General features: G+C 34.9%; 1 protein-coding gene across 1 annotated transcript in view; it reads left to right on the forward strand.

Moving 5' to 3' along the window:
• The window catches only part of LRP1B (LDL receptor related protein 1B), a 1,854,983-nt gene that overhangs the window by 1,115,213 nt on the left and 711,953 nt on the right, over positions 1-27,817 (forward strand). The window contains exons 13-15 of the mRNA XM_077767810.1: positions 3,688-3,907; positions 5,810-5,999; positions 16,818-16,940. Coding sequence (XP_077623936.1) covers positions 3,688-3,907; positions 5,810-5,999; positions 16,818-16,940 — 533 coding nt within the window. The remainder of the gene's footprint in view (positions 1-3,687; positions 3,908-5,809; positions 6,000-16,817; positions 16,941-27,817) is intronic.

The following is a 27,817-nucleotide window of genomic DNA, read 5'->3' on the forward strand; positions in this document are numbered from 1 at the left end:
CAAGGAGAGAAATGATGAAGATGCACTTGGAAAGGAAGCAGAACCTTGTCCACCAGGATGACAGCTTTGTACTTTCTCTTCAGTGAAAGTAAAATGGGGAACTGAGAATCAGATGTATTTTTTAAAAAATTGAATCTGACTTTCCTGTGAAGAATGGATTAGAAATTAGAAGTAGTAGTGGGGTCGTGTGAATATAATTGTCCCAATAATTGCTTGACCATAATATATTTTTTGAAGAAGAAGTGACTTTAGTTTGGAAAAGTCAAATTGAAATAGCACAGCATATCTTTAAGCAAAACATTACAAAATAAGAAACATAATTTATTAACATTTTTTCTGCCATAATACCCATTTGCAGCTATACACAGAAGGAGAGAATTACAGGTTTTCTTTACCATAATAGCCTATTAACAAAATTATTCTAGAGATCTACTTAATACAGAGCTTTATAAACAATTACAGAATCATTAATGAATTTGTTGATTTAATTCTTTATGAAAATATGCCACTAATTACCATATAAGAAATCTAGTATGCTTGGAGTAAACACACACACACACACACACACACACACTACCTATATTATAAAAGAGAATGAAATAATGTTCTTCATAAAATCATTTTAATTCAGACTTGAGCTTTAGAGGATGAGTAGGATATCCAAAAAAGTAGATTTGGTCTCAGGGTCTTAGAATAGGCAGTCATAAGGTTAGTCACTGTCCTCTGAAAGGACTGTGCAAGTACTTGTTTAGAGGCAGGGAAGTTAATGGCCGTTTGAGATGAGATGAATTCATTAAGCCTGGAGCAGAGGGCATGTGAAGGAACACAGTGAGAGACAAAACTAGAAATATGCAGAAACCTTCAATGTTGGGATTAAAAGATGGGATATTTATTTCTGACAACAGAATTATCGGAGGGTTGTGAAAATAAAAGTCACATTTTTTAATTCATGACCTAGGAAGACAAGTAATACCAATATGACAGGCATATGGGACCAACCTGTTAGGAGTTCCCATTGAAAGGGATAAGAAACAGACTGTGGCATTTGTAATAGGAACAGACAAGAGACACTGAACGGGTAGAATTGGCAGACCTCAACAATTCTATCGATATTGAAACGGGGATGATAAAGCTGGAGAAGGCATCGGTTATAATGGCATGTTTCTCAAGCTGATAGCTACAGGTGAATTCCCTCCTTTCTAATAATTTCACACTTCATAATATTTATCAATAACTTAGGAACCTGCATCTTCAGTTCTGACTTCTCAAAATGTAATCTGTAGTAAATATGTCCAAAGCTGAGTGCATATTCCCCCTCAAACATGATATCCAGTATCTCTATCTCAATTAATAGTACCACATTCTCTGGTTAGCTGATAGTTATTATGTCAGCACTAAATTGGGTTTTTTAACTGTGAAATTTTTGGCAGAGAAATGCTTAAGGATTTAAATATTTCTAGGATTCACCCACCACATAATACAATTTAATTAGGATACATGATTAACATCAATAGTCCAAGCTTAGTGCTATAAGAGCAAGCTTATTCTTATGAATAAGAAATAATCCCTGACCTTAATTATTTTAATTTTTAATTGAAACCATAAGACGTGTGACATGTCAAATATAATACAGGGCATAAGTGCAATAAAAACTATAAAATAACTAAAAAATGTTACTAGGAAACAACAGAAAGGTCTTATTTTGACAGAAAGGCTAGAGATAGACTTCATCAAATAATAGAAAAATAGTGATGCAATTTCCCTTGCCATATTAGCAGAAGACTCACTTAACCTAATAATTACTTAATTATTACCTGTCTCACATATAAAAAGATTTATATTAGTTTCTGCTTACTGGAGTTCCTATTTTCTGTGTTTAGGAATCATCACATTTCATATTGATTATAAGGCTTCCACAACATAACTTTTCATTGCATAATGAAACCCGTGGATAATCATCACATACCTACCTTTTGTTATACTGGCACCCTTGTTTAAATATTTTTCTTATACTTTATTTGAATAAAGATAATCTTAGATAATGGCTCAGATCACAAACAACAATTTCTTCAAATAGGAAAATAATATAAAATATGCTTAGGTTATCCAGAATTACCCCTCATGTATGTGTGTCTGCCTGTATGTGCAATTTGGGTTGGAGAATCAAAGAAAAAAAGAGTGTCACTGTGGTCAAAAGAAAAACTAGAGGCGAAGATAACTGCAATCTTAACAAGCTGTAAATTAGCAACAACAACAAAATTGCATTGACTAACCGTATTTAATATTTCAAGAGAGTATTAATAGAGATTTAAAAAGCTGTATATTGCTCATTCACATAGTCCATTTATGCAGTTGTAGTCAGCCACTTATACTAAACTAGTATAGGACTATAGCAAATAGAATGACTCTTTCCTTTGTTCCAATTGTCCCAATAATGAGACCACTTGAAGTACTTGCTGGATGCAAGATAAACATATTTCCATGTTTATTTCTAGTATTAGAATGTCTTTTGACTTCATAAAATTCACCATCTCAATATATTTCCAGGTCTAAAAGGACATAGCAGCGTAATTGTAAACTGTCAAGGGAACTTTAAGAAGTTTAACTGGCACAAAATAATGGATAGTGTGTTACATCCTCACTTGTCCCAAATCTTCCTGTTTAGATCTCAGAAGGATTTTTTGTCATGGATACAGATTTTTCCCAAATGACCTCTGGAATTATTTAGGGTCCACAAATGTGGGAGGCAGAGGATCTACTACGGGCATTTCTAAGGTCAGCAGCTTAGAAAAGGTTTAGAACTTTAGGAAGTTGAATGTGAGGCAACTGAATTAAAACCTACACTTTAATTAATAACTCCGGAACTTTCACATGACCCTAGAACAACACATGTGGAGGGTTTTAACCTCATTCATGAAGGAATTGGAACTTTCGCTCAAGGCCCTCTCTCCCACTATTATAGCTTACACAAAAGACTTGTTTTTAAAGGCAGAAGCTTTTGTTTGAGATAGAAATTAAAGCTCAAAATCTCAAGGTCAGTCAACCTGATGTTATTAAACTCATGTGCAGCTAAATCATCTTCTGTGGGTTTCGAGGTAATAATAAGCAGCAATAAAATCATAGGTAATTTGCATCAGGAAGACAAATTAGACTTGGCCAGATAAACCCAGTATGACCATACCCTTTAGCACAAAGACAATCCAATTGCCTGTCTTACAAAAATAATAATTCATCTGAGATTAAATAAAGCCTAGAGTAGATCATTAACAGCACCATGCGTTCTCATGTCAGTCAGTCTCTCCTTTTCAATCACACAATTGATTGCATGTTTTATGAAGTAGACAACATTCAAAAATACTAATTTCTCAAAGATTATTTTTCAAACTTGGTATCGACACCAAAGAGGATCAATATTTGGCACTTACTGTTAGATTAAATGATGAGTAAGACCAGTAAGTATGGTAGTGATGGTAGTGGTTTTCCTTAATGTGTCTAAATGGACTGGCCTCACTGAACACATCTTTACTTCCCTGAGTACTTCACAGATATTGCTTCCCTTTGGCAGATTTGAGCATTTCAATAGGAGAATAAATCAGAATGTATTTAGATTTTATGGAAATGCCCAATCTGAAGAAGTGTCCCTCTATAAGGTAGCTTATGTGTGCACTCTTGTTTGTAATGTCTTAGTTGGATGTATTGGACAGACTGGGAGGAAGATGAAATAGATGACAGCGTGGGAAGGATCGAGAAGGCCTGGATGGATGGCTTCAATCGGCAGATTTTTGTGACTTCAAAGATGCTGTGGCCAAATGGTTTAACTCTGGACTTTCACACCAACACATTATACTGGTGTGACGCCTATTATGATCATATTGAAAAAGTGTTTTTGAATGGAACTCACAGGAAGGTAAAAGACAAATGTTGCTGTTTTTTGTTTTTTGTTTTTTTTTTTTTAACTTGCAGGCTTCTTCACAGAGCCTTGTTGTGTTGTGTTAAAAATACTTTTAAGTTTATTTTTACCCCTCTGAGGTGGCTGCCAGTAGTCTCTGTGGGGTGGCTAAAGGAGGCTAAGCATTAAGTAGTGCAGCTGGCACTTGCCTCCGGGAGACCACGACCAGCTCACTGTGGTATGCCAGGATTTGTGGGACTGTTAAAAGAAGCTCTCAGGATATCAGAGCTGTTTTAAAATGCAGTTTTTCTACATTATTGATGAGTTTGCTATGACCAGGCAACCAACTCTATTCAAATATCTTTTAATATTTGCAGCTGAAATTTAACCTATATATTATGAAAAGGTAATTATAGTACATTTATTTGAATAAAGAACTTCATGACATTGGAACTGAAACTGAACTGAACTTCAGGGCTATTGCTATGAATTACATCAACTTTCTTTTGCCTCTTTTGGTAGGACCATTGCAAAATGATTTTTAAATTCTTGGGTAAATTGAAGATGAAGTTGACTGTGTGACAGAGGCAGTGTTGACAAAACATCACCTCCTCATTTCGTCTTATAGTAACCTAAGTGTACATACATTATGAACTGACTTCAATTGTTTACTTAAATAACAGAAAATGGAATGTTAGATATTATCAAAATGCTTCCATTGATATTATAATAATAGCATAATACTATACTTCATTCCTTTTTTGGAAGGAGAGACTGCGCGATTGGCCAAGCCTACTCATTATGCATTCTGTTTAACAATAAATAGTACGTTAGTCAGTTAATGCTATTTCAATCATTTTGACTCTAACTGTGCTTTTAATATTTTTCACCCAATAGTAAAATTGATTGGCATTTAACCAAATGCCACATACTTTAAGAAGTGCCAAATAAATATTTATGATTCCTTTGAAGGTATTGATATATACACCATGTAGATAACATTTTAATGAGTAGCATACTTTAGTATTCATGGATGTTACAAAATAAAAGTAAGAATCTGTCTTGATTATTCAACATATGAAAATTGTGATATGAAGAATTCAGATAAAAGGAGCAAAAATTGAATTTCTAACTTCACATTATTTAGATAACTTCTTCAATTCTTTAATATTAGATGGAGTAAAAAATTATTTTTCATGTCATATATAATATTATCAGAGGTGTTATTCCTTATTCCTCTTCTACAAACCTATATGTGAAAACAGCACTTATCACATGATTGCTCCAGTTAAACAACAAAATGCAACTAGAACGTAAAGAATATACTAAAAAAATCAGAAATGAAGTTACCCAGTGAATCTTATTTATCTACTTTCTACTAATAAATGTTTCTATATTCAAAATTAAAATATTTACCTCCCTCTCTGTTATCTCCTAGATTTATTCAGTTTGCATTAGCCCAATTAAGTAGGAAAATCCCTTTCACTCCCAATGTTGTAAAACCCTGTTTTATCCCTTGGCTGTTGGATAAACAATATCACAATATGCATAATGACACCAATTACTCAGATCAGTTTCTGTTCCAGGTTATGGTACTAGAATATCATAAAGCATAGAGACAGGGAAGAGTGTCAGGCAAAGTCATTTGAATGTTTGCACTTCTAGACCATGTGAGTAATGTTGTATATGAGAGAATTTATGGATGAAATACAAATGGGGTCTCCTTAAAATAACATGTCCTAAAAACAGGAAAATATGCTCACATTGCGAAATCTATTTTTCAAATATACTAAAAGAAAATATGAGTAAAGATATTAGTTACATCATTATTTGTTATACTTATTTGAATGTCATTTTCTCTAAGTAGTTATATTTCTAAAGGTCAGTTCAGATTTTTCACAACGTGTTTATGTTTTGCAGATTGTTTACAGTGGGAAAGAGTTGAACCATCCTTTTGGACTGTCACATCATGGGAATTATGTGTTCTGGACTGATTATATGAATGGTTCCATTTTTCAACTAGATTTGGTAACGAATGAGGTGACATTACTGAGACACGAAAGACCACCCCTATTTGGGCTTCAGATTTATGATCCACAGAAGCAACAAGGTATTAAAAACCATATAAACTTGCTTCTGAGTTTTACATAAAATAATACTTCATTGTATTTGCAGAAGCTTTTATTTTCACCGTGTTGCTGAAGTTTTATGATACAAGGTGTCTAGTCACTCCAAAATCAATCAAATCTTAGACTTTGTTACCATAAACATTTATTATTTAGTTTTCAAAATAGCCTAAGCAAGTAACTGGGAATTCTTTTTGAGTGAAGCTCAAAAAGCTGCAAATGCTTTCTTTTTCATGTCATCTTCACTGAAGAAGACTGGTATTTAATGGAAAAAAATCCACTTAATGTTTTTAAAGAGTATTGTGAGAAGTGAGAAAAACTTGTATTGAGAATGGAATGTTATGTGAAAATATTTTAAAATACAGCATATATGAAAAGAGTTTTGTATAAAGTATCTTAGTGTATTTATCTGATTAGTTTCATATTCATTTAAAGAATGTTTAATTATTTTAAAGGGTATGAAAGTGAAATAATCTACCATGATATTTACATCTCATTGAAATAAGGTAATATCACTGTATGTTTTATGAGCATGAGTTATTAATATTTATTAGGCCATCTGCAAATTGCATGAATCAGAATTTAGGTATTAAAGAAAAAAACCTAGTAAACCATGTAGTAGACTTTTTGTTATGAATCTAAATAGAATCTAAAAGGAATCACTTTTCCTTTTATTTAGACATATTCTTGTGAAAATTAACTGAACATATATTTTAAAAAATTTATGCAACATGTGAGGTGAGAAATACCTGGCTTACTGTAAAATGGACTTGGGCTTAAATCCAGGTCCCACCACTATTTCCTCTGAAACTTTAGACCTATGTCAAACCTATGAAAGGTTTGACAAAGAATTGTTTTCTTCATAAAATTCCTGTAAGAATTAAATCCCTATTGTGATTACTTAGAACAGTGTCTCCCACACATTTTAAATTATTTTTCCTTTATCATTTCTTAAAAGAGGCATATTTTAATGTTTCCTTCCATATAAAAATGTTAAATAAATATTCAAAGCAGTAATGTGTCACAATTATACTCAAAAGAACACATGCCTCTGATAAAAATGTATGGAACCTATTACTGTATTTCATGAGGAACTATGCCTGGTGTTCTAGACGATGCCACTGACATAGAATTTTTGAGAGCTGTCTCTCAGATAGACAAAGCTTTTTCAAAGTGCTTTATAAAAATTTTTGAATTTTTATAAATTCAAAATGGAAATCTAACCCTAATGACTCATCTTTTTATGCAACCTTTATTGTAGAAACCGTTATGTTCTGTCTTACTGAGACCATGTGTTTGGGCAAATTGATTAATCATTTTTCATAAACTTAGGTGAAATAATTATTCTTAGTTTTCTACCCAGTCTTCCAATAGTTAGCCAGATCTTCTGAATAAGTAATAGAGTATGGATAGGATGCCTGGACAACATTTTTTTCATTTAGTCAGTAGACATTGAATTGGATAAACTACTTAGCATCTAAGTTAATCAAAGTAAGCAAAACACACTCAGATGTTCAAATGCAGACATGTTACCATGTTATAAAATTTTTTCTCTCAGTGAAAATTATGAGTGAGAATGGTATTTCTCGTTATAATTTGTGAACATTAGATGTTAATAAGTATTTGAAACACAAAGTTTGTGGCACACAAACTTGGTTATATACTGTCTTGTTAGACTGTTTTTCTAAGAATAAAATGGCTGTAGTTGAATAGAAAATCAATTTCTTCCATAGGTACAGATCACTATTTTTCATGGAATGGGATAAACAATTATTATATAGCCTTGTATTTTCTCTCTGTAACAGATTGTGGTATATGACTATATAACTTATATAAGTTTATATGTAATATTTATACATGTATCTGTGAAAATATACACATATATATGATATGATAGATAATATCACATATACACACCACCTTGCAGGAATACCATGAGAAACATCCAGGAGTGTCATTAATGTACCATCTAAACTCTTTTAGACTTGGTGTCAAAAAATTAGTCAGCTAATTTGACCTCTCCAGATCAGAAGAGACTCTTATCAAATTATTTTTTAATGTAGCAGCTAATTTCAGGAAGGTAGATATATAATCATACTAAACAGAAAGCTACCACTAGAAATGAATTCCTAAGTAATGCATAGGGATTTAGGGCCAAAACCTTTCTTTTTTTCTCATATGCTACTGTTGTTTCTTCTGATTTAATTAATAATCTTTCCTTCTTTTTCATTTATATTAGATATCTACAAAAATTGTTAAAATACTCTTCAGAAACTCCTCATATAAAGTATAGCAATTATATAACACATACTTTTACCTGTTTATTCTCTAGGTTCAGAAGCACACTTTTCTTTTTCCCACATGTTTTAGAGTATGAGATCATCAAAACTAAGTGTAGTATCTAAAACAGGCTTATGACTAGTTACTTATATAGAATTAAAAATAATAGATTAGCTTCTATGTTAAATATATAAACTGTAATTCTCACTACCAGAAGATGGGCTAAACCTTCTTTTTTTAAAAAATACAGTTTATTGTAAAGTTGGATTCCATATAACACCCAGTGCTCATCCCAACAAGTGCCCTCCTCCATGCTCATCACCCATTTTCCTCCTCCCCCACCCTTCATCAATCCTCAGTTTGTTCTCAAAATTTAAGACTTTCTTAAGGTTTGCCTCCCTCCCTCTACTTAAATACACCCCCCTTCCTCTCCCCTGTGCTCCTCTGTTAAGTTTCTCCTGTTCCATATATGAGTGAAAACATATGAGATCTGTCTTTCTCTGCCTGACTTGTTTCACTAAGCATGATACCCTCGAGTTCCATCCACATTGCTACAAATGGCCAGATTTCATTCTTTCTCATCACCATGTAGTATTCCATTGTATATATAAACCACATTCGTCAGCTGATGGACATTTAGGCTCTTTCCATGAATTGGCTGTTGTTAAAAGTGCTGCTATGGGGCGCCTGGGTGGCTTAGTCGGTTAAGCGTCCAACTTTCGCTTAGGTCATGATCTCGTGGTTCGTGGGTTCGAGCCCCGCGTCGGGCTCTGTGCTGACTGCCAGCTCAGAGCCTGGAGCCTGTTTCAGAGTCTGTGACTCCCTCTCTCTCTGACCCTCCCCTGCTCATGCTCTCTCTCTCTCTCTCTCTCCTAGAAATTAAAAAAAAAAAAAAAGTGGTGCTATGAGCATTGGGGTACATGTGACCCTATGCATCAGCACTCCTGTATTCCTTGAGTAAATTCCTAGCAGTGCTATTGGTGCGTCATAGGAGAGTTCTATTGTTAATTTTTTGAGGAATCTCCACACTGTTTTCCAGAGTGGCTGCACCAGTTTGCATTCCCACCAACAGTGTAAGAGAGTACCTCTTTCTACACATCCTCACCAGCATCTGTAGTCTCCTGATTTGTTCATTTTAGCCACTCTGACTGGTGTGAGATGGTATCTCAGTGTGGTTTTGATTTGTATTTTCCTGATGATGAGGGATGCTGAGCATCGTTTCATGTGTCTGTTGGCCATCTGGATATCCTCTTTGGAGAAGTGTGTGTTCATGTCTTCTGCCCATTTCTTCACAGGATTGTTTGTTTTTTGGGTGTGGAGTCTGCTGAGTTCCTAATAGATTTTGGATACTACCCCTTTATCTGATATGTCATCTTTTACCATTTTGTTGGCTGCCTCTTAGTTTTGTTGACTGTTTCCTTTGCCATGCAGAAGCTTTTTATCTTGATGAGGTCCCAATAGTTCATTTTTGCTCTTGATTCCCTTGCCTTTGAAAATGTGTCGAGTAAGAAATTGCTGTGGCTGAGGTCGAGGAGGTTGTTTCCTGCTTTCTCCTCTAGGGTGTTGATGGTTTCCTGTCTCATATTCAGGTCCTTTATCCATTTTGAGTTTATTTTTGTGTATAGTGTGAGAAAATGATCTAGTTTCATTCTTCTGCATGTTGTTGTCCATTTCTCCCAGTACCATCTGTTAAAGAGGCTGTCTTTTTTCCATTGAATACTCTTTCCCTGCTTGTCAAAGATTAGTTGGCCATACATTTGTGGGTCCAATTCTGGACCTATTCCATTGGTCTATGTGTCTGTTTTTGTGCCAATACCATACTGTCTTGATGATGAGAGCTTTGTAGTAGAGGCTAGAGTCTGGGATGGTGATGCCTCCTGTTTTGGTTTTCTTCTTCAATATTACTGTGGCTATTTAGGGTCTTTTGTGGTTCCATATCAATTTTAAGATACTTTGTTCTAGTTTTGAGAAGAATGCTGGTGCAATTTTGATTGGGACTGCATTGAACGTGTAGATTGCTTTGGGCAGTATTGACATTTTAACAATATATATTTTTCCAACCCATGAGCATGGAATGTTTTTCCATTTCTTTGTGTCTTCTTCAATTTCCTTCATAAGTTTTGTATAGTTTTCAGCATACAGATCTCTTATGTCTTTGGTTAGCTTTATTCCTAGGTATTTTATGTTTTTTTGTGCAATTGTGAATGGGTTCAGTTTCTTGATTTCTCTTCCTATTGCTTCATTATTGCTATATAAAAAATGCAGCCAATTTCTCTACATTGATTTTGTACCCTGCAACTTTGCTGAATTCATAGATCAGTTATAGCAGACTTTTAGTGGAGTTTGTTGGGTTTTCCATATACAGTATCATGTAATCTGTGAAAAATGAAAGTTTGGCTTCATCTTTGCCAATTCCGATGCCTTTTATTTCATTTTGTTGTCTGATTGCTGATGCTAGGACTTCCAACACTGTGTTAAACAACAGTGGTGAGAGTGGACATCCTGATCTCAGGGGGAAAGCTTTCAGTTTTTCCCCAACTGAGGATGATATCAGCTCTGGGCTTTTTATAAATGGCTTTTGTGATGTTTAAGTAAGTTCCTTCTATCCTGACTTTCTCTCCAGGGTTTTTATTAAGAAAGGATGCTTAATTTTGTCAAATACTTTTTCTGCATCTAGTACTAAAAATTCTTATTTAAATCTCACAGAAGATGTTTAATATATATACTGTTGCGTCCTATTTGCATATGAACATCCCTAGGATCAGGCACATGTAGCCCTTTGCCCTCAGGAAACAATGATCTGGGGGGCAAACTGAGATTCAAACTCGGGGTTTTCTGACCACAAAGTATTTTTATGTGATGGATATGTACCCAACTTTATGAAAATTATATAACTACTATACATGTAGTTTGTTTATTTTTGAGAGAGAGACAGAGAGGCAGACACAAAGAGGCAGAGAGAGAGGGAGACAGAGAATTCCAAGCAGGCTCTGCGCTGTCAGTGCAGAGCCCAATGAGGGATTCTAATTCAGGAACAGTGAGATCATGACCTGAACTGAAATCAAGAGTTAGACAGTTGACTGACTGAAACACCCAGGCACTTTATATAACTACTATACTTTTAAATAGAAGGAAACAAGTATATCTTTTCTGTAGTCATGGTAGTTTTATCTTTGATAAATGTATGCAAAACTTTTTTTTTTTAATATAAAGTTCTTGACTACCTTCTACAACCCAGGATTCAGAGATCTTATGTTACAACGAACTAGTATAAAGACACAGTAATCTTTATTTAATGCATGATGTGGTCATTAACTACATTATTGTGTAGGTGTAGTAAGATTTATATTATTTTCATTTTTTTTTTTTAATTTTTGAGAGAGAGAGAGAGCAAGCAGGAGAGGGCAGAGAGAAAGAGGGAGACACAATCTAAAGCAGGCTCCGGGCTCTGAGCTGTCCACACAGAACTGGACATGGGGCTCAAACTCACAAACCGTGAGATCATGATATGAACTGAAGTCTGACACTTAACCAACTGCACCACACAGGCACCCCAAGATTTATATTTAGTGGTAGGGCCATCATCACAAAATTTGTCTTTCCAAAGTTTCCATTTTGGAATAATCACTATCAAAGGATAACCCAGAAGGCTAATTGGGCTCTCAATAGAGGTAACACGCGTGTTGCACATGCACACACATGCATGTGCCCCCCACACAAAGTAACTTCAAAGCAAGCCAAATTTTCAATGAGCATATAACTCTACAAGAAAGAAAAGACACATGTTATCCTTTCCTCAAATTGACTGAAATTATTCGAAGTTAATTCTTCTGAAATTATCCTGGATGAAATCAGGATCTGGACTTAGTATCCCACTTTACTAGTTTATATCCAACTTTTAGAATTAATGTGAAATCTAATTTCTCTTCCAAATTTCTCTGTCTTCTTATCAAATGGGATAAAGAAAATCCCCATTATTCTATGTGTTTCATATTAGCTATAAAGATTTCTAACTTCACATACGATAAAACTTTGAGAAGTGAAGAGTCCAAGAAGGATGTAGAAAAGGGGGTTTCTTCCTTCCCATCCTTCTGATGAAAATTTAGATAAAATGGATCAGTAGCATTCCTTTGTGGATGATTTATGTATTTTGTCATTTGATAGAAATAAAAGATACTTTATTAACAAAAGTTAAATTATTAAGGTCTATAAACACTGATATTTTTAATTTTATTTGAGTATAGCTGACAAAGTTACATTAGCTTCAGGTGTACAACTTCGTGATTTGACAAGTTCATATACATTATGCTATGTTCGCCACAAGTATAGCTGTCATCTGTCTCACTACATTGCTATTAAAATATCATTTACTGTACTCCTTATGCTCTACTTCTTATTCATGTGACTTACTCATTCCATAATGGCAGGCCTGTACCTCCCTTTCTCCTTCACCCATTGTGCCCCAAACCCTAACCCCCTTCCATCTGGCAACCATCAGTTTGTTCTCCATATTTGTAGTTCTGATTCTGCTTTTTGTTTATTCATCTTTTAAAGATTCCATTTTGAGTGGAACCATATGGTACTTGTTTTTCTCAGTCTTATTTATTTCACTTAGCATAATATCCTTCAGTCCATCCTTGCTGTTTCAAATGGCAAAATCTCATCCTTTTAATGGTCATGCAATCCAGTGTGTGTGTGTGTGTGTGTGTGTGTGTGTGTGTGTGTGTGTGTGTATCACATATTCCTGATCCATTTTTCTGTTGATGGACATTTAGGTTGCCTCCATGTCTTGGCTATTGTAAATAATGTTGTAATAAACATATGGGTACATATATCCTTTCAAGTAAGTAAACACTAATATTAATATAAGCTTGTGAAATGCTTTCATATATCATTTACATCTTTATTACTGTTCTTTGACAGTTGTAATATGTCTTTAAATAGTCTACCTTGAAATGCAATGTATGTAGACAGAGCATATGTGTACATACATGCAAATGAGAAAAGCCCCTTTGTTTTCTTAAACTAGACTTATATATATTAACATACAGGTACCTTGTGTCTGTGTACCCAAATGATTGTTTCTGTCATACTGCTAACTAAAATTTATTCACTCATCCTTTCATTCATTCATCAAGTCATGTTTATCAAACAGTCTTCTGTGCTAGACTCTATAAGAGGTGGAGTAATCAAATTTGTCTTAACTAACATACCAGGGGGCATGGGAAGGCAAAGATTTTGGCCCTGACAGCCATTATCTTCAATTCTATTTTAAAAGCTGCCCCTCATTTGTTTTCCTCCAATCTGGATTTTTAAAAAAGTATTTACTTCCACAGTAATTTAATCTAGGATTTCATGATGTTGTTTTCACTGTTATTTTTCTTCCCTTTATTGATTTAATTTTATTTTGTCATATATAAAGAAGTTAAGCGTATAAGAGCATAAGTTTTAGTTAAAAAAATTCCTTGTTTTTAATTATTAAGAAATAATGATTATAATAATAATCCTTATTCTAGTTTATTTATTTTTAATAAGGACTATTTATTTCTAGATATTAGAAAAGTGACTTAAACCCTGTCTCTTCAGTAGTCACATCTGCATATGAGGTAAACCCACCTAAATAGTTTATTACAAAAATTGAATTAAATATATATGGTATAAACAACAAATAAAAAAGGTAACAATCCCTGGCATTGATGCACTATGAATTTTCAATAATGATAACTATCTATTGTTAATAGGCACTCATTCATTAATATTGGTGTATACATTTTTTTTTAATTTTAATTTTTTTAATGTTTATTTTTAGGAGAGAGAAAAAGCATGAGCGAGGGAAGGGCAGAGAGAGGGGGAGACACAGAATCTGAAGCAGGCACCAAGCTCTGAGCTGTCAGCACAGAGCTCGATGTGGGGCTCAAATCCACAAACCACTAAGCCAAAGTTAGATGCTTAACAAACTGAGCCACCCAGGCGCCCCTTTGTATAAAATTTTTAATGCTGTTTGTCATTCAATCATATTATTGAGAGAATATTTTTACATGAAAAGTTTTGCAATCCACTAGAAATTCAGTAAAAACTGCCACATGAGCTGTATCTGAAATATGTTGGTGATAAATTCAAATTCAAATATGTGTGTGTGTGTGTGTATGTGTGTGTGTGTATGTATAAACATCTAGACAATTCTCATGAGAGATATGAAATTATACAAATTAATTTATATTTTGGATTTCTATCATGACATTACAAATATCACTTCCTCTTTCTTAATATATAGCTTTCACAGAAAGGGAATATATTTAAAAGTTTGAATAATGGTAATTTATTTTTAAATACTTAAATTTCATCTTTACTGAGAATGGTAAGCATGAGTCATGCTATTGAAAATAATAATGTAATATATAGCATACATTTTCAAGATGAAAATGTGTCATAACATACTGCTTTTAGTACTTTCTTTTTACTGTTTTAAATTATTCATACATTTCTCAAAACATTTTGATTCAATCAAATGTCAGTAATCTGAATGTTACTAAAATAATGAATATACAATTTGATCTGTACTAATGTTCATAAAATATTCAGAACACCTAAGTGTCCAGTGAAGTATTACATTTTTAATCCATGGCTATAGAATAAACATGGCTATATCTGTAAAGTACTTAAAAATTTGCTACATGCCTGCTTGCCTGGGTGGCTCAGTACATTAAGCAACGAACTCTTGATTTTGGCTCAGTTTATGATCTCAGGGTCATGAGATCAAGCCCTGCATCGGGCTCTGTGCTAAGTGTGGGGTCTGCTTGGGATTCTCTCTCTCTCTCTCTCTCTCTCTCTCTCTCTCTCTCTGCCTCTGCCCACCCCCCACAAAATATATAAATAAACTTCAAAAGAAAAATTTCCACAGCCCTTATTGGAAAAAGTATGAACTAAGCTTCACTATCCTCTGAGTTCAGAAATTGATAGTAAAACTTGAATTATTGGGGTGCCCTGGTGGCTCAGTTGGTTAAGTGTCCAACTTCAGCTCAGGTCATGATCTTATGGTTTATGAGTTGGAGATCCACATTGGTCTCTGTGTTGACAGCTTGGAGCCTGGAGCCTGCTTCGGATTCTGTGTCTCCCTCTCTCTCTGACCCACCTCCACTTGTTCTCTTTCTCTCTCTCACTCTCTCTCAAAAATAAACATTAAAAAAAAACAAAACCCTTGAATTATTAGTTTCCTTAGCTTTCAAGTATATTTTTACCTTTTGTTAAACATAACAAATTTAATTTACTTCTCAGAATAATGAAAAGAAGTGAATATATACTTCAGGTTGTTTCTTGTGATCTGTGGACACACAAAATAATCTATGGGAATAAGTTAAATATAGTGTATAGCACTGTTTTGAATTTTTTTTAACTCATTCCTTAATATTCTCTACATTGCACACTTAACCCAGTATGATAGCCTCATCTGTCACACCAGTCACATTTTTTGGTGCTGTTTAACTGCCAATACAACCTTAAGGATTATATTATCTTAGTGTATTCATTCCAAATAATTAAAAACTACTTAATGTTTGAGTCAGATTTTCTGATATATTCAAAATGTTATTTATTGATACCTTGAAAACTGCAACATAATATAGAATGACCTGGACATTTACTCTGCCAATTGGATTGCTAGTGTTATAGACTTCTTTGTAACATTCTGCACATATGTATCTAAGTAAATACACTTTCTTTCTTGCCTTTCCATCTTCTAGGAATAAATGTCATGAAAATGGTGATTACCTCGATTGTATAGAATCTCCAGCCTTTTCTAAAATTTATGTCCATTTTATCTTAGTTTCCAAGAGTGTCTGACATGTTCATGGATAATACCTTTGTGAATCTCCTCTGCTTTATTGATGTCTATTGCCTGTCTCATTGGTGCCTCTGCTGGTTAGGTCTACTGGGATGGTCCGCTGGGACAACACTTCTACCCTTGTGCATTGTACATTCTACCAGCATTACAAGGCTGTTCATTTTTAAGGTTTCACAGATAACCTATGTTTCTTGGACTCATCAATGCACTAACATGTTAATGTACTCCTGGAACAAGAAGGAAACACATTCCACTCCTTTCATTTGTGTTCATTTGCCTTCTGTTCACTTAATATTCAATGTCACATTCTACTGTTAGTGATCTCCTTTAGAAGGAAATCAGATTTTAATATACCCAGCCTCATCTGCTATCCTGAACAGACATCATCATGTCCTGTGACCTTCCTCTCTCCTGGTACTTATCTGTACACATACCTCTATTTCTTCTAACATGCAAATTCCTTTTATCTTCCAGTGCATCATAGATTTTTAAATGTTTCTGAATTTTACTTAGGGTTCAGAAGATATCCTGACTACATTAATGAATATGTAATATACATATGCTTATCTATGTATGGATTCTTATGTCTACATACATCTCTTAGAAACAATGTGGACCTGAACCGGCCTAACTTTGGATGGAATCACAGTTCTCTGACACATCTGCTTCCCTCCCCTTACAGGTGACAACATGTGCCGAGTAAATAATGGGGGCTGTAGTACACTGTGCTTGGCCATTCCAGGAGGCCGAGTATGTGCATGTGCAGACAATCAACTTTTAGATGAAAACGGGACAACTTGCACATGTAAGTTTTGTCTGTGTTTTTGTATTTGTTACACTTATTATTTATACATGTCTTTTTGAAGAACAGCAGCATATGAAACCAAAGGAAAAATACAAACTTTGAATGACAAATTTAGATAATCATTTAGGTAAAATTCTTTTTAGACTACAAGTAATTAACTGAATTAATTTATTTATAAAAGATGAATAATAATGAAGTTTTCCAGAGTATTTGTCACTGCTGCATAATAGTTTGGTAAAATATATATGATACAGAAGAAAATATTTCATAAAATAGTTAGGGACCTCACCATTAGGAGTTAGACAAATGTATAGTTGTTGGTTATATAGGTGATAGTTGATGCACACTGTAGACCTTAAACCTTAAATAGTTAATAAGCTCAGTTATCTATCTTTGTTGTGAAGAGAAAATAAGGAGGCAAAAAAGAGACTTAGGGAAATCCTAGACTTTAGCAAAATAGTGAATTAATTGAATTGATTGACCTCGATTAAAGGCACTTTATTAACTTTTACTTGCCGTCCTCAGTTTATCACATCTTGTTATTCTAATGTGGCCCTTTTGAAATTTGTTCTTTCTATACATAGCAAGTCCCTTACCGCAATAATAGGAGCACTGCTGTATATGCATTGGGTACTATATCAATGCTTCTGGAATGATTTGATCTTGTTGCATGTCACTCGTGATTCCAGAGAACCAGTAGGATGTATGTATATAGAAAGAGACTTATTATGTGGAATTGGCTCATACAGTTATGGAGACTGACAATTCCCAATATCTGCAGTCAGCAACTCGGAAACTGAGGAGCACCAGTGCTGTAGTTCCAGTCCAAATGCTGGTAGGCCGAAGACCCAAGAAGAGCCAGTGTTTCATTTGGAGTCTGAAGGCAGGAAAAAAGTCAGTGTCCCAATTCAAGGCAGTCAGGCAGGAAGAATCCCTCTTATGTGCAAGAAGGTAGGCCTTTTCATTCAATTCAGGCCTTCAACTGATTGGATGAGAACCACCCACATCCGAGAGGGTGATCTGCTTAATAAAGTATACAGATTCCAATGTTAATCTCATCTAAAACACGCTGACAGACACGCCCAAAATGATATTTGATCAATGTCTGAGCATTTTATGGCCTACTCAAATTGACACATAAAATTAACTGTCTCAAATTGTTAAATAATACACAAGTAAATGGATTTTCCCATTAGTGATAATGATGGTCTCTGGGGAGGCAGAAGAATTAAGTATAATAAAGAAGACTTCAGCTTACCTAAAAGATTTTATTTCTTATGAAGAAGAGATAATGTGAATAGAGGATGTTTTAAGTTTTTATTAATTGATTTTGAGAGATAGAGGGCACAGGCATGAGTTGGGAGAGGCAGAGGGAGAGGGAGACAGAGAATCCAAGCAGACTCAGCTCTGAGCTCCATGAGGGGCTCGGTATCACAAACCGTGAGATCATGACCTGACCTGAAATCAAGAGTCAGATGCTCAACCAACTGAGTCACCCAGGTGCCCCAAGGATTTTTTTTTTTAATGATTTAATATGTAGTAACATTTGAGAAATATATAGAAAAACTTACATGAAAAATCTATCCATAATGCCACTATTCAGCAATAAACTACTGAGACATTTTGATGTTGTTCCTTATATATCTCTGGAGGTTATTATTTTTTACTACTACTAAGAATAATCATAGACAAAATTTATTGAATTCTTACAGAGGATGTGGCATTTTATAATAAATTTTCATGATTCACATTAGCTCTTACAATAATCATATAAGGAAGATACTTTTCCTACCTCATTTTTTTATTCAGAATGAGGACTTGAGAGTTAATAACTTTTCAAAATTCACATAATTAGTAAGCAGGACATTTGGAATTTACACCCCAAATTATTTTATTTTGGAGACGAAATTCTTAATTATGTTGCAGTGGTACAAATTTTGGATCATACCACAGTATAATTTATCTTGTGCTTTATTTTTACTTAATCAGAGCCTAAGTGTCTTATCATGTGACTACATATTCTTTGCTGACATGTTTTTTTAAAGCTTTTATCCTCATTTTTCTACTTGTTGTTTGGTGTTACTTCTGATCTATTGTTATAGATTATTTGTGTGTTTCCTTACTGTTGATGATACCTTCTGTATTTTACCATATAATCCATGGTCAATTTGTTGCATCTTCTTTAGATCCTTTTTAAGCATTTGGAATAATAACACTAGCTTTAAATTCTTTTCTTTTGAATTTTAACTATTTGAGATGAGGACTTTTGCTTTCTTACTACTATTTTCTTTATCTTCCTCAATTTCATTTCTTATTATAATTTAGGATTCTTGATAAGACATATTATTTTGAATCATCAATCAGTAAGTCCTTTTGTAATAGGTTTTGACCTTGATAGCTAGTTTATTGATAAATTTCATAATATTTTCTTTTTGACCTGAATCAGTGCTTCACTAGTTGTATTACTTAGTATTCAAACTTCAGCCCCTCGTTGTTTAATTATTAATTTTCACTGATACGTAGGAGAAAGTATTTCATAGCTGCTTCTTTGAGTACAAAGATTGTATACTGTGGAGTTCTTGTGTTATCTAAATGGGCCTCCTTTGCATTTATATTTGATTAACAATTCTGAGTATTAATTCTTGACCAGACAAAAATTTTCTTCAAAATTCTAGAAATATTATTTAATTTAATTTAATAGGTACTATTTAATTTATTCTGGGATAATATAGTTAAGAGCACAAATATGAATTTTACTTCTCTGGGTAAGCTTTTTTCATTATTAGTGGGATTTTTAAATTGCCTATAAGACAATTTCTGTAGAACATAATTATTTGAAGTATACTTTATTTGAATCATCAGGTAGTTTTCTTTCCTCTGTTCTGTGGTATTATTTTGTAAGTCATGTTTTGTTGTTATTTATTTATCATCAGAAAAGATCTATCGAGACCCATAGTTTGTCAACAGACAGGGATTAAGCATTGGTTTGAACAACATAAAGTCTGTCTAGTTGTCCACTAGGCTAAATCATATCTTAGTTATTGAGAGAATAGGTATAATTTATATGCAGATTTCTCAGTTCAATTTTTAGTGTCGACCACAGGTCATCTAAAATTATTTTTCTTGTATAAAATGAGATATTTTGCTACCTCAGCTGAATAAATCTGACACTTTGAACAGATGAAATATGTGTGTGTACATGCGTGCACACACACACACACACACACACACATACACACACACACACAGTAACCTTTATGGACCTCTACCAAGTCTCATTCTGCCCTTGGTCTGTGCCCAGATTTTCTCTCAAGGATGGAAGGTAACAGTGCAAATATCTCCTGCTTTGATAAGCACAGACTTCACAGTCAAGACTGCAGGAACAAATGGCTCTCTCTTTATCTAAAGATAGGCTTGGAGTACCTGGGTGGCTCAGTCGGTTAAGCCTCTGACTCATGGTTTCAGCTCAAGTCATGATCTTACAGTTTGTGAGATGGAGCTCTGTGTTGGGTTTGGCACACACAGTGCAGAGCCTGCTTGGGGTTCTCTCTCTTTCTCTCTCTCTCTCTCTCTCTCTCTCTGTATCTCTCTCTGCCCCTTCTTCCACTCTCAAAACAAATAAACATTTTAAAAAGACAGGTTTATTCCATTTTTAGTGAAATGCATTAGAGAAGCTTTTGGCTAAATATTTAAATCCACTCCTATTGGTCTTGCAAAAAATTCAAAATTCCCTTAAGATAGTGTCAGTCAAATTATCAAGAGACTGAGTTTTCAGGGATCCTGAGTTTTTATCCTTCATCTTAACTTTAATAGTGCAAAGTTGGACAGAGGGTGTATATATCAGATACTAATATCTAGATGGCTTTTTAAGCTTGAAATGTTCTAATTAGTTCTTTAATTTTAATTGTGTGAATCATAATTATCTGGGTCATTGGCTTCCAAATTATCTTTTCTATTTTTTTTTTTTCATTCTATGCCCCAATAAAAACTTAGGGCTTCCTTTTGAGTTGGCACATCTATACCTATATCATTATTGAAATGGAAAAAGTACTAACCCTTGGAAATCTCTGTGTAAGTAAAAATTGTGGGACTTTGGCTTGTAAGGAAACACTATACACAATATTGGTCACACAATTATGTTAGGAAATTTGTTATCATGACTGGACATATGTGATTACACATAAGATGAAAGATAGGAACATTTCTGTGACTATTGGTGTCTCTCTAATCTCTACAATTCAGGGGCACCTGGATGGCTCTGTCAGTTAAGCATCTGACTTCGGCTCAAGTCATGATCTCATGGTTCGTGGGTTTGAGCCCTGCGAGGGCTCTGTGCTGACAGCTAGCGCAGAGCCTGGAGCCTGCTTCAGATTCTGTATCTCCCTCTCGCTCTGACCCTCCCCAGCTCATGCTGTCTCTCTCTCTGTCTCAGAAATAAATAAAAAACATTAAAAAAATTTAATCTCTATAATTCATTGATGATATAACTCCACTGTAATAAAAGGGTATTAGAAAGAAGATTATTTTATCTATACTTGTTAGACTAAATATTAAATCAACAAAACCATGCAAGTTGCTCTTTGGCAATTTGTTGTTGCATTTGACTGTTGAAAACTCTACTATGTCTCTAATGTGGCATGCAACTTGCCTAGATTTCTTTAAATGTATTAGGAAATAAATCCTACAATAACCCATTTCTCACACAGAACTCAGTGTGTTTATATAAGTTATTCCAGTTCTCATTCATTTAATGGCCAAAGTTTTTAAAGGATATACTGGCCTTAGTTTTCAGATGAGGAAATTCAAGTGCAAAAGAAGTACAAATAGAGTTCATGGTTGCAGAGTATGGTATAAAACAATCTGAGTGTGTGACTAACGTCCTCTGAGCTTCTAATCTATATCATGCTAGATTACAGTTTTGTGAACTGATCTTAACTGGATTAACTCTGTAATCTGAGTTAACAAAATACATATCGCAGCCATTGAGATATGACTGTTCTGGTTCCAGTCATCCTCATTGAATTGACATCAAATGAACAAAAGCCCATTGGCTCTTGGTCAGGCCAGAATTAAACACCGATGGGTGTTTCTCAGTGAATTTGGAGCATAAGCCTATGCCTGCCAGAAGAGGCATTCACCCAGCAGAAAACTATTGGCATGCTACATGATTGATTAAGGATGAATTCTAATTCCATGCCTGGAAAGAATCACGAATGAGAGTAGGCTGGACTCTTTGTGAATCTTGTGTGGCATGGGCAAATCCTATCACAGTTAGAAATAATGCCTGGTGCAGCATAGAAACCTGGACCTGACGGCCCTGAAGAAACATAAGTAAAGCCAGTTGATCAATTATCAAGTGAGGTGTTTTTTTTTTTTTTTAATTTATTTGATGCCTTTGTGGGGGAAAAACCACTACATACAAACTTAATAAATGAGAACATGAATAAGCCCAAGAAAGTAAGCTCCTGGAAAAAAAAAAAAGATAGTCAATATTTTTTTTCCGATAGCAGGATATTTTTGCCTAGAGTAATAAGACAGAAATTCTTTCAATTTTTCTTTAGTGGCCTGAAAGAAAATACAGAATTTTCCAGTGTGCTTTACTCCTAAGAGAGCAACTTTAACATATTGATCATCCAAGGGTAGCGTCGCACAATTATATGTCGATGGTACTCTGTGACCTTCTTTACCTTGTGGAACACCAGATATATTCCTCTGTCAAAAACAGTGCTCCACTATGGCTAAGCCATTTATCTGTTCAGCTGTGACAAGCCTTATGTTCTAGGATATATGCAATCTAATGTGTAGTAAAAAGTTTAAGGCAGTAAAAAGTTTAGAAGCCCCATCCAGATGAATATTTATGGCCTTCTGTGCATAGGAACTCACAGAAGATTATGTACCACTTAGGTTGGCTGCTCAGAAGACCACTCTATCTAATGAAAGGTCATCCTGCTATGATCTAAAGGAGAAAATTCAAAACCCATAGCAGCATTATTTGCACTGCCTTCGTATATAGGCAAGCTTATATAAAGGCATCAAAAACACTACAACTTCAAGTTTTCTCTTAGGTTCTTTTGTCTCCCTTCTCATATAAAGGGATAGTTAGAAATTCTCTCAAAATACAAAAGCAAATTATTAAATAAATATGTTGTATTGTGAGATATATAGGGACAATAGGAAAACTTTATTCTTTGTAATGGGACTCGTGCTTTTATGACTAAGTTATTATAATTTTGATACAGTCAACAACAAAACATTAGTTGACAGAAAAGACAATATTACTTTAGATATATTGTCAGACTGGGATTGAAAAGAAGAAAAATGAAGTTAGAAACATAGATACTTATTCACTAAACCAAGGTTAGGAGCATATATATTAAGTTCAACTGCTGAGCTGAAATGATTCCAAATTAATATAAAATAAACCAGTTTATTAGTAGGGTGTCTCTCTTTACTTCCTTATACTCTGGACATTTATTCCAGCCATCCCCAGTTTTTACTGGGAAGTACTTCTAGAGTGCATATTTTCCTTTGTACTGTATGGAAGGGCCATGCAGAGAGCTTCTAATTTCAGTGTTCTAACAGTAGATATCATAGGATGTATGAGATCTTTTAGTTTCTTGCCAGGAATGTTATGATTTGGGTAATTTTAATTTTAATCCTCGTTAAATTAAAGGATTATTTATTCACATGTCAGTTTTCTGGTGAGCTCTTGCAGTAATATTTTTGTAAGAAGTGACCCTAGGGGTAGAATTACAGATTTTGCATCAACTTTCAAATTTACGTTGCAAAGCACAGCTCTAAAGCAAAGCTTGCATTTCTAGCTCATGTTAATATGCTGAAAATGATGCATGTTTCTGCCCACACACAAGTGCTATATAGGTTCAGTCACATTAAACATCAGAAAAGGGTGACATTCATAGCGATTTTCCTATATCCTCACTGTTTTTTTGGGGTGTGGGGAGCTTTATTACTCCCTCTTTCTGTTTATCTACATATAGATCTTTTTCTCTTCAATTACATTCACTTCTTCCATGATCTTGAGTGATGGTAGAAGATTATTAGCTTTTTGGAGCCACTTGAAGGGAAATTGTTTTCCTCGGGGCGCCTGGGTGGCTTATTTGGTTAAGCGTCCGACTTTCGCTTAGGTCATGATCTCGCGGTTCGTGGGTTCGAGCCCCGCGTCGGGCTCTGTGCGGACTGCCAGCTCAGAGCCTGGAGCCTGTTTCAGTCTGTGACTCCCTCTCTCTGACCCTCCCCTTCTCATGCCGTCTCTCTCTCTCTCTCTCTCTCTCCTAGAAATAAATAAAAACATTAGATATTTAAAAAAAAGAAGGGAAATTGTTTTCCTGAAGTATTTTTACAATCCCCAGAGATAGAATTTCTCTTTATAATAAGGATGTGACATAGGATCATCAGTCTCTGCTAATTCCAGTAACTTAGACAGCAAGTATTTTTTTAACATCTACTGTATGCCTGGTTTTATTCTAGGTTAATACCTCTGTTCTGTATGTGACATGGTTCTTCCTACACTCAAGAATTTCAAATGGAAGCATTAGATGTATAAAAATTAATTATAAAATGGCTTCTTTATAGAGGTTTTTGCAAGGTTACAGACTACTAATCTTATTTTTTCTAGATGCTCTTGGCTCTCTTATGTGATGCCAAATGCACTTGTTTCATCGTCTCATTGATTCTCACAAAAGTAGTTGGATTGGGTAGCCATCAGTTGGAGTGCTATGATATATGACTTTGCCACCCAATTCCACAGAGTTAGGTCAATGCTGGGAAAAAAAGATCATGATTTTGAATGTCTAAGCTGCCATCTTATCCAGATTATCACCTGTCACATTAAATGTTTTTCTTTTTTTAAATTTTTTAAAAGTTTATGTTTGTGAAAGAGAAAGTGAGAGAGGGAGGGAGGGAAGAGAGAGAGGGGGGAGAGATCGTGAGTGGGAGAGGGACAGAGAGAGAAACACACACAGAATCTGAAACACGCTGCAGGCTCTGAGCTGTCAGCACAGAGCCCAACAAGGGCTTGAACTACAAGCAGTGAGATCATGACCTGAGCCGAAGTCATTCACTCAACCAACTGAGCCACCCAGGCACCTTTAAATGTTTTGTTTTTGTTTTTGTTTTTGTTTTTTAATATTTTTATTTATTTCTAGGATAGAGAGAGACAGCGTGAACAGGGTAGGGTCAGAGAGAGAGGGAGACACAGACTCTGAAACAGGCTCCAGGCTCTGAGCTGGCAGTCAGCACAGAGCCCGACGCGGGGCTCGAACCCACAAACCGCGAGATCATGACCTAAGCGAAAGTCAGACGCTCAACCGACTAAGCCACCCAGGCGCCCCACCTTTAAATGTTTTCTTGATGGTGGGCATTGTTAGCTAAAAAAATAACCTGTCTTCTATCATTACAAATCTTACCATACCCAATCGATAGCATTCATAACATGATTTCTGTGTGACAAAGAAACTACTGACATGTAACTACTGGTTACATCTGGAAGACTTCGGTTAGGACTAGAAAAAACTAATGTCACATTCAGAATTTTTTTTTTTTAATATTTACTATTATGTCATCAATTCTGTAGGCTCTGAGATTTTCACCCTTGGCAAGCTAACATGTGAACCTGTCAAAGTGTCGTAGATTCTGACAGAAGGCCCACAGCTCCTGGATCAGACAGAGAAGATTCTATTAGTCATGTCACAGCAGGCAGCATGAGTTTCCTGTTCATATTTTTCTCCTTGTCCCGTCCACTCTCAAACCATACGGGGGCAGTGCAAAGGCAGGTCTATGCGGAGGCTACACACAATGTGAATTTGTATCCACAGTGAAGAACCCTAAACTTGACTCTGCTAAAAAAAATCTGCCCAAACTCTGCCCCTAAGAGAGATACTATCTTTACTATTTTGGCCAAGAAAAAAACATGTTCTCTGCTCTAGAAGGTGGCATTATCTCTGCCTTCCAAGGCTGTTAGCTATATAAACATCTTTGAAAAAAATCCAGAATAAAAGCTGACACAAGAAGTCCAGAAATGCCATGGAGAAATGCCTCTCGTTCAACAAATGATAGGGCCTGCAAGAGGACTTGCAGATACACTTTAAAATGTCAAGGATATGTGTGTATATTTCATTATATCTGTTCTTCTAGATATAAGCAATGCCTAACTGCTATTACAAAAGATAATGATATACAGTAATGATATTGATGTAGATCAATAATAGCAGTAAATATAAAAAGATGAAATTATCTCAGGAGGTTGACTCTATTGGTTTTCAAATAGTTGTTCTCAACCTCTCATGAAAAATGGAAATAAAACTTTGGTCATTGTCATCATGTATTTTTGAAAAGCGCCTCCTTTTTATTTGCAAATATCATTTAAAAATAACCAGGTTCCAACCACACATATTTGAAACCATGTTTAAAATAAGTTTGGAAATTTTGCCTATTTTCATTCATTCCACAATGATTTACATATCACTTGAAAAACATTTGAACTCTAACCAGGCTTAAAGACCTTATCTCTAAATTGATTATGTTAAAGAATATTTAGTTTAAAAATAGTAATTTGGGGGAGGGTAGTTTGTCTTTCCCTATACATCTTGCTCTTCTTTAATATAGATGTAATTGTTCAGAAGCAGCTATAATTTAACCTGTCTATAGGGATATCCTTGGTCATTTCTTAAAACTCTCAGTTGTGTTTGTTTGATCGAATAACCATGTGAAAGCCCAAATTATTAAATTGGTGTGATTTTATTATAAAAATGAAGGTTTCTGGGGTTTTCTAGTCTTCAAGCTATGAAACAAAAAAATTGATGTGATATATCAGAGAAGCCAACGATAGAGAAATTACAGAAAATCTTAAAGCTGAACTTAAGTTTGGGATGAAGCTGATTGCATCCCAAATGAGATTTCTTGTCTGACTGGATTTTTTTTAACTGAGAGATTGTTGACCAGGCTTAATCGTTATAGAATAGAAATTAATCAAACTACTCTTCATTAAATGCCCAGTTCTAAGCTAGGCTTAGATGTAGTCAAAGAAAAACAATATGCTACCCTCAAAGATCTCAGGGTCATTTGAGCAAACTTGAGACTCAAAATAAGGAAAATTTGCATGTTATCATTGATTGATTCTAGAGACTTTGAGAGGAGAGTTCTACTGCAGAAAAGGCCAGACATCCCAATGCACTTCCACTTTGCCTTGGTTACTTACTACCCTCACAACCAGGTGCTGCTCTAACAAGGCTTCCTGGGGTTCAATGGGAGAACAAGTGATTTGCACTCTTTGATTTTATATTGTTGTCATTTCCTATTTGGAACTTGTTCTGTATAGATGACAACTTACTTTTTTTTTTTTTTTTCTTTCAAGTGACTTTATAGAAATGACCTCATTAGAGAAATTGCTGCTTCGGCATTTTGTTATTGAAAAGGATTAGAATTAAAAAGGGAGATAAAATTACTCTCAGTCCCTGCATACAGTGTCTGCTTGTCTGAGTGGGGATAGAAGAAACACTGGTTTAACTTTGTTGGAATTGAATATTTCATTCACTGTACTGATTAGTTTTCACACTTAAGGCCTTGACCAGGAATTTAATGGGCAGTTTTTCTTTTCCAGCCACAGGAAACTTCATGCCTTGTGCCTCACTGCATAACTCTCTGAAGCAGATTCTCCACAGTTAAGGTTCAAGAGTCATATTCCCTCTTCCATTCCTTAGAGTAGGGAAAATGCAAGGATTAAGGGAGTACTAACACCAAATGTTCTGGAAATGCCATATATGTTTTCCCAACATCCCATATTATTGGCATGTATTAGGTTTTGTGACCATTCATCATTTCAAATGAGTTGTCCAAAGTAAAGTTTAAAGCCGTCAGAT

Source organism: Crocuta crocuta, unplaced genomic scaffold, assembly GCF_008692635.1.
Source record: "Crocuta crocuta isolate KB4526 unplaced genomic scaffold, BGI_CrCroc_1.0 scaffold154, whole genome shotgun sequence".
Lineage (NCBI taxonomy): Eukaryota > Metazoa > Chordata > Mammalia > Carnivora > Hyaenidae > Crocuta > Crocuta crocuta.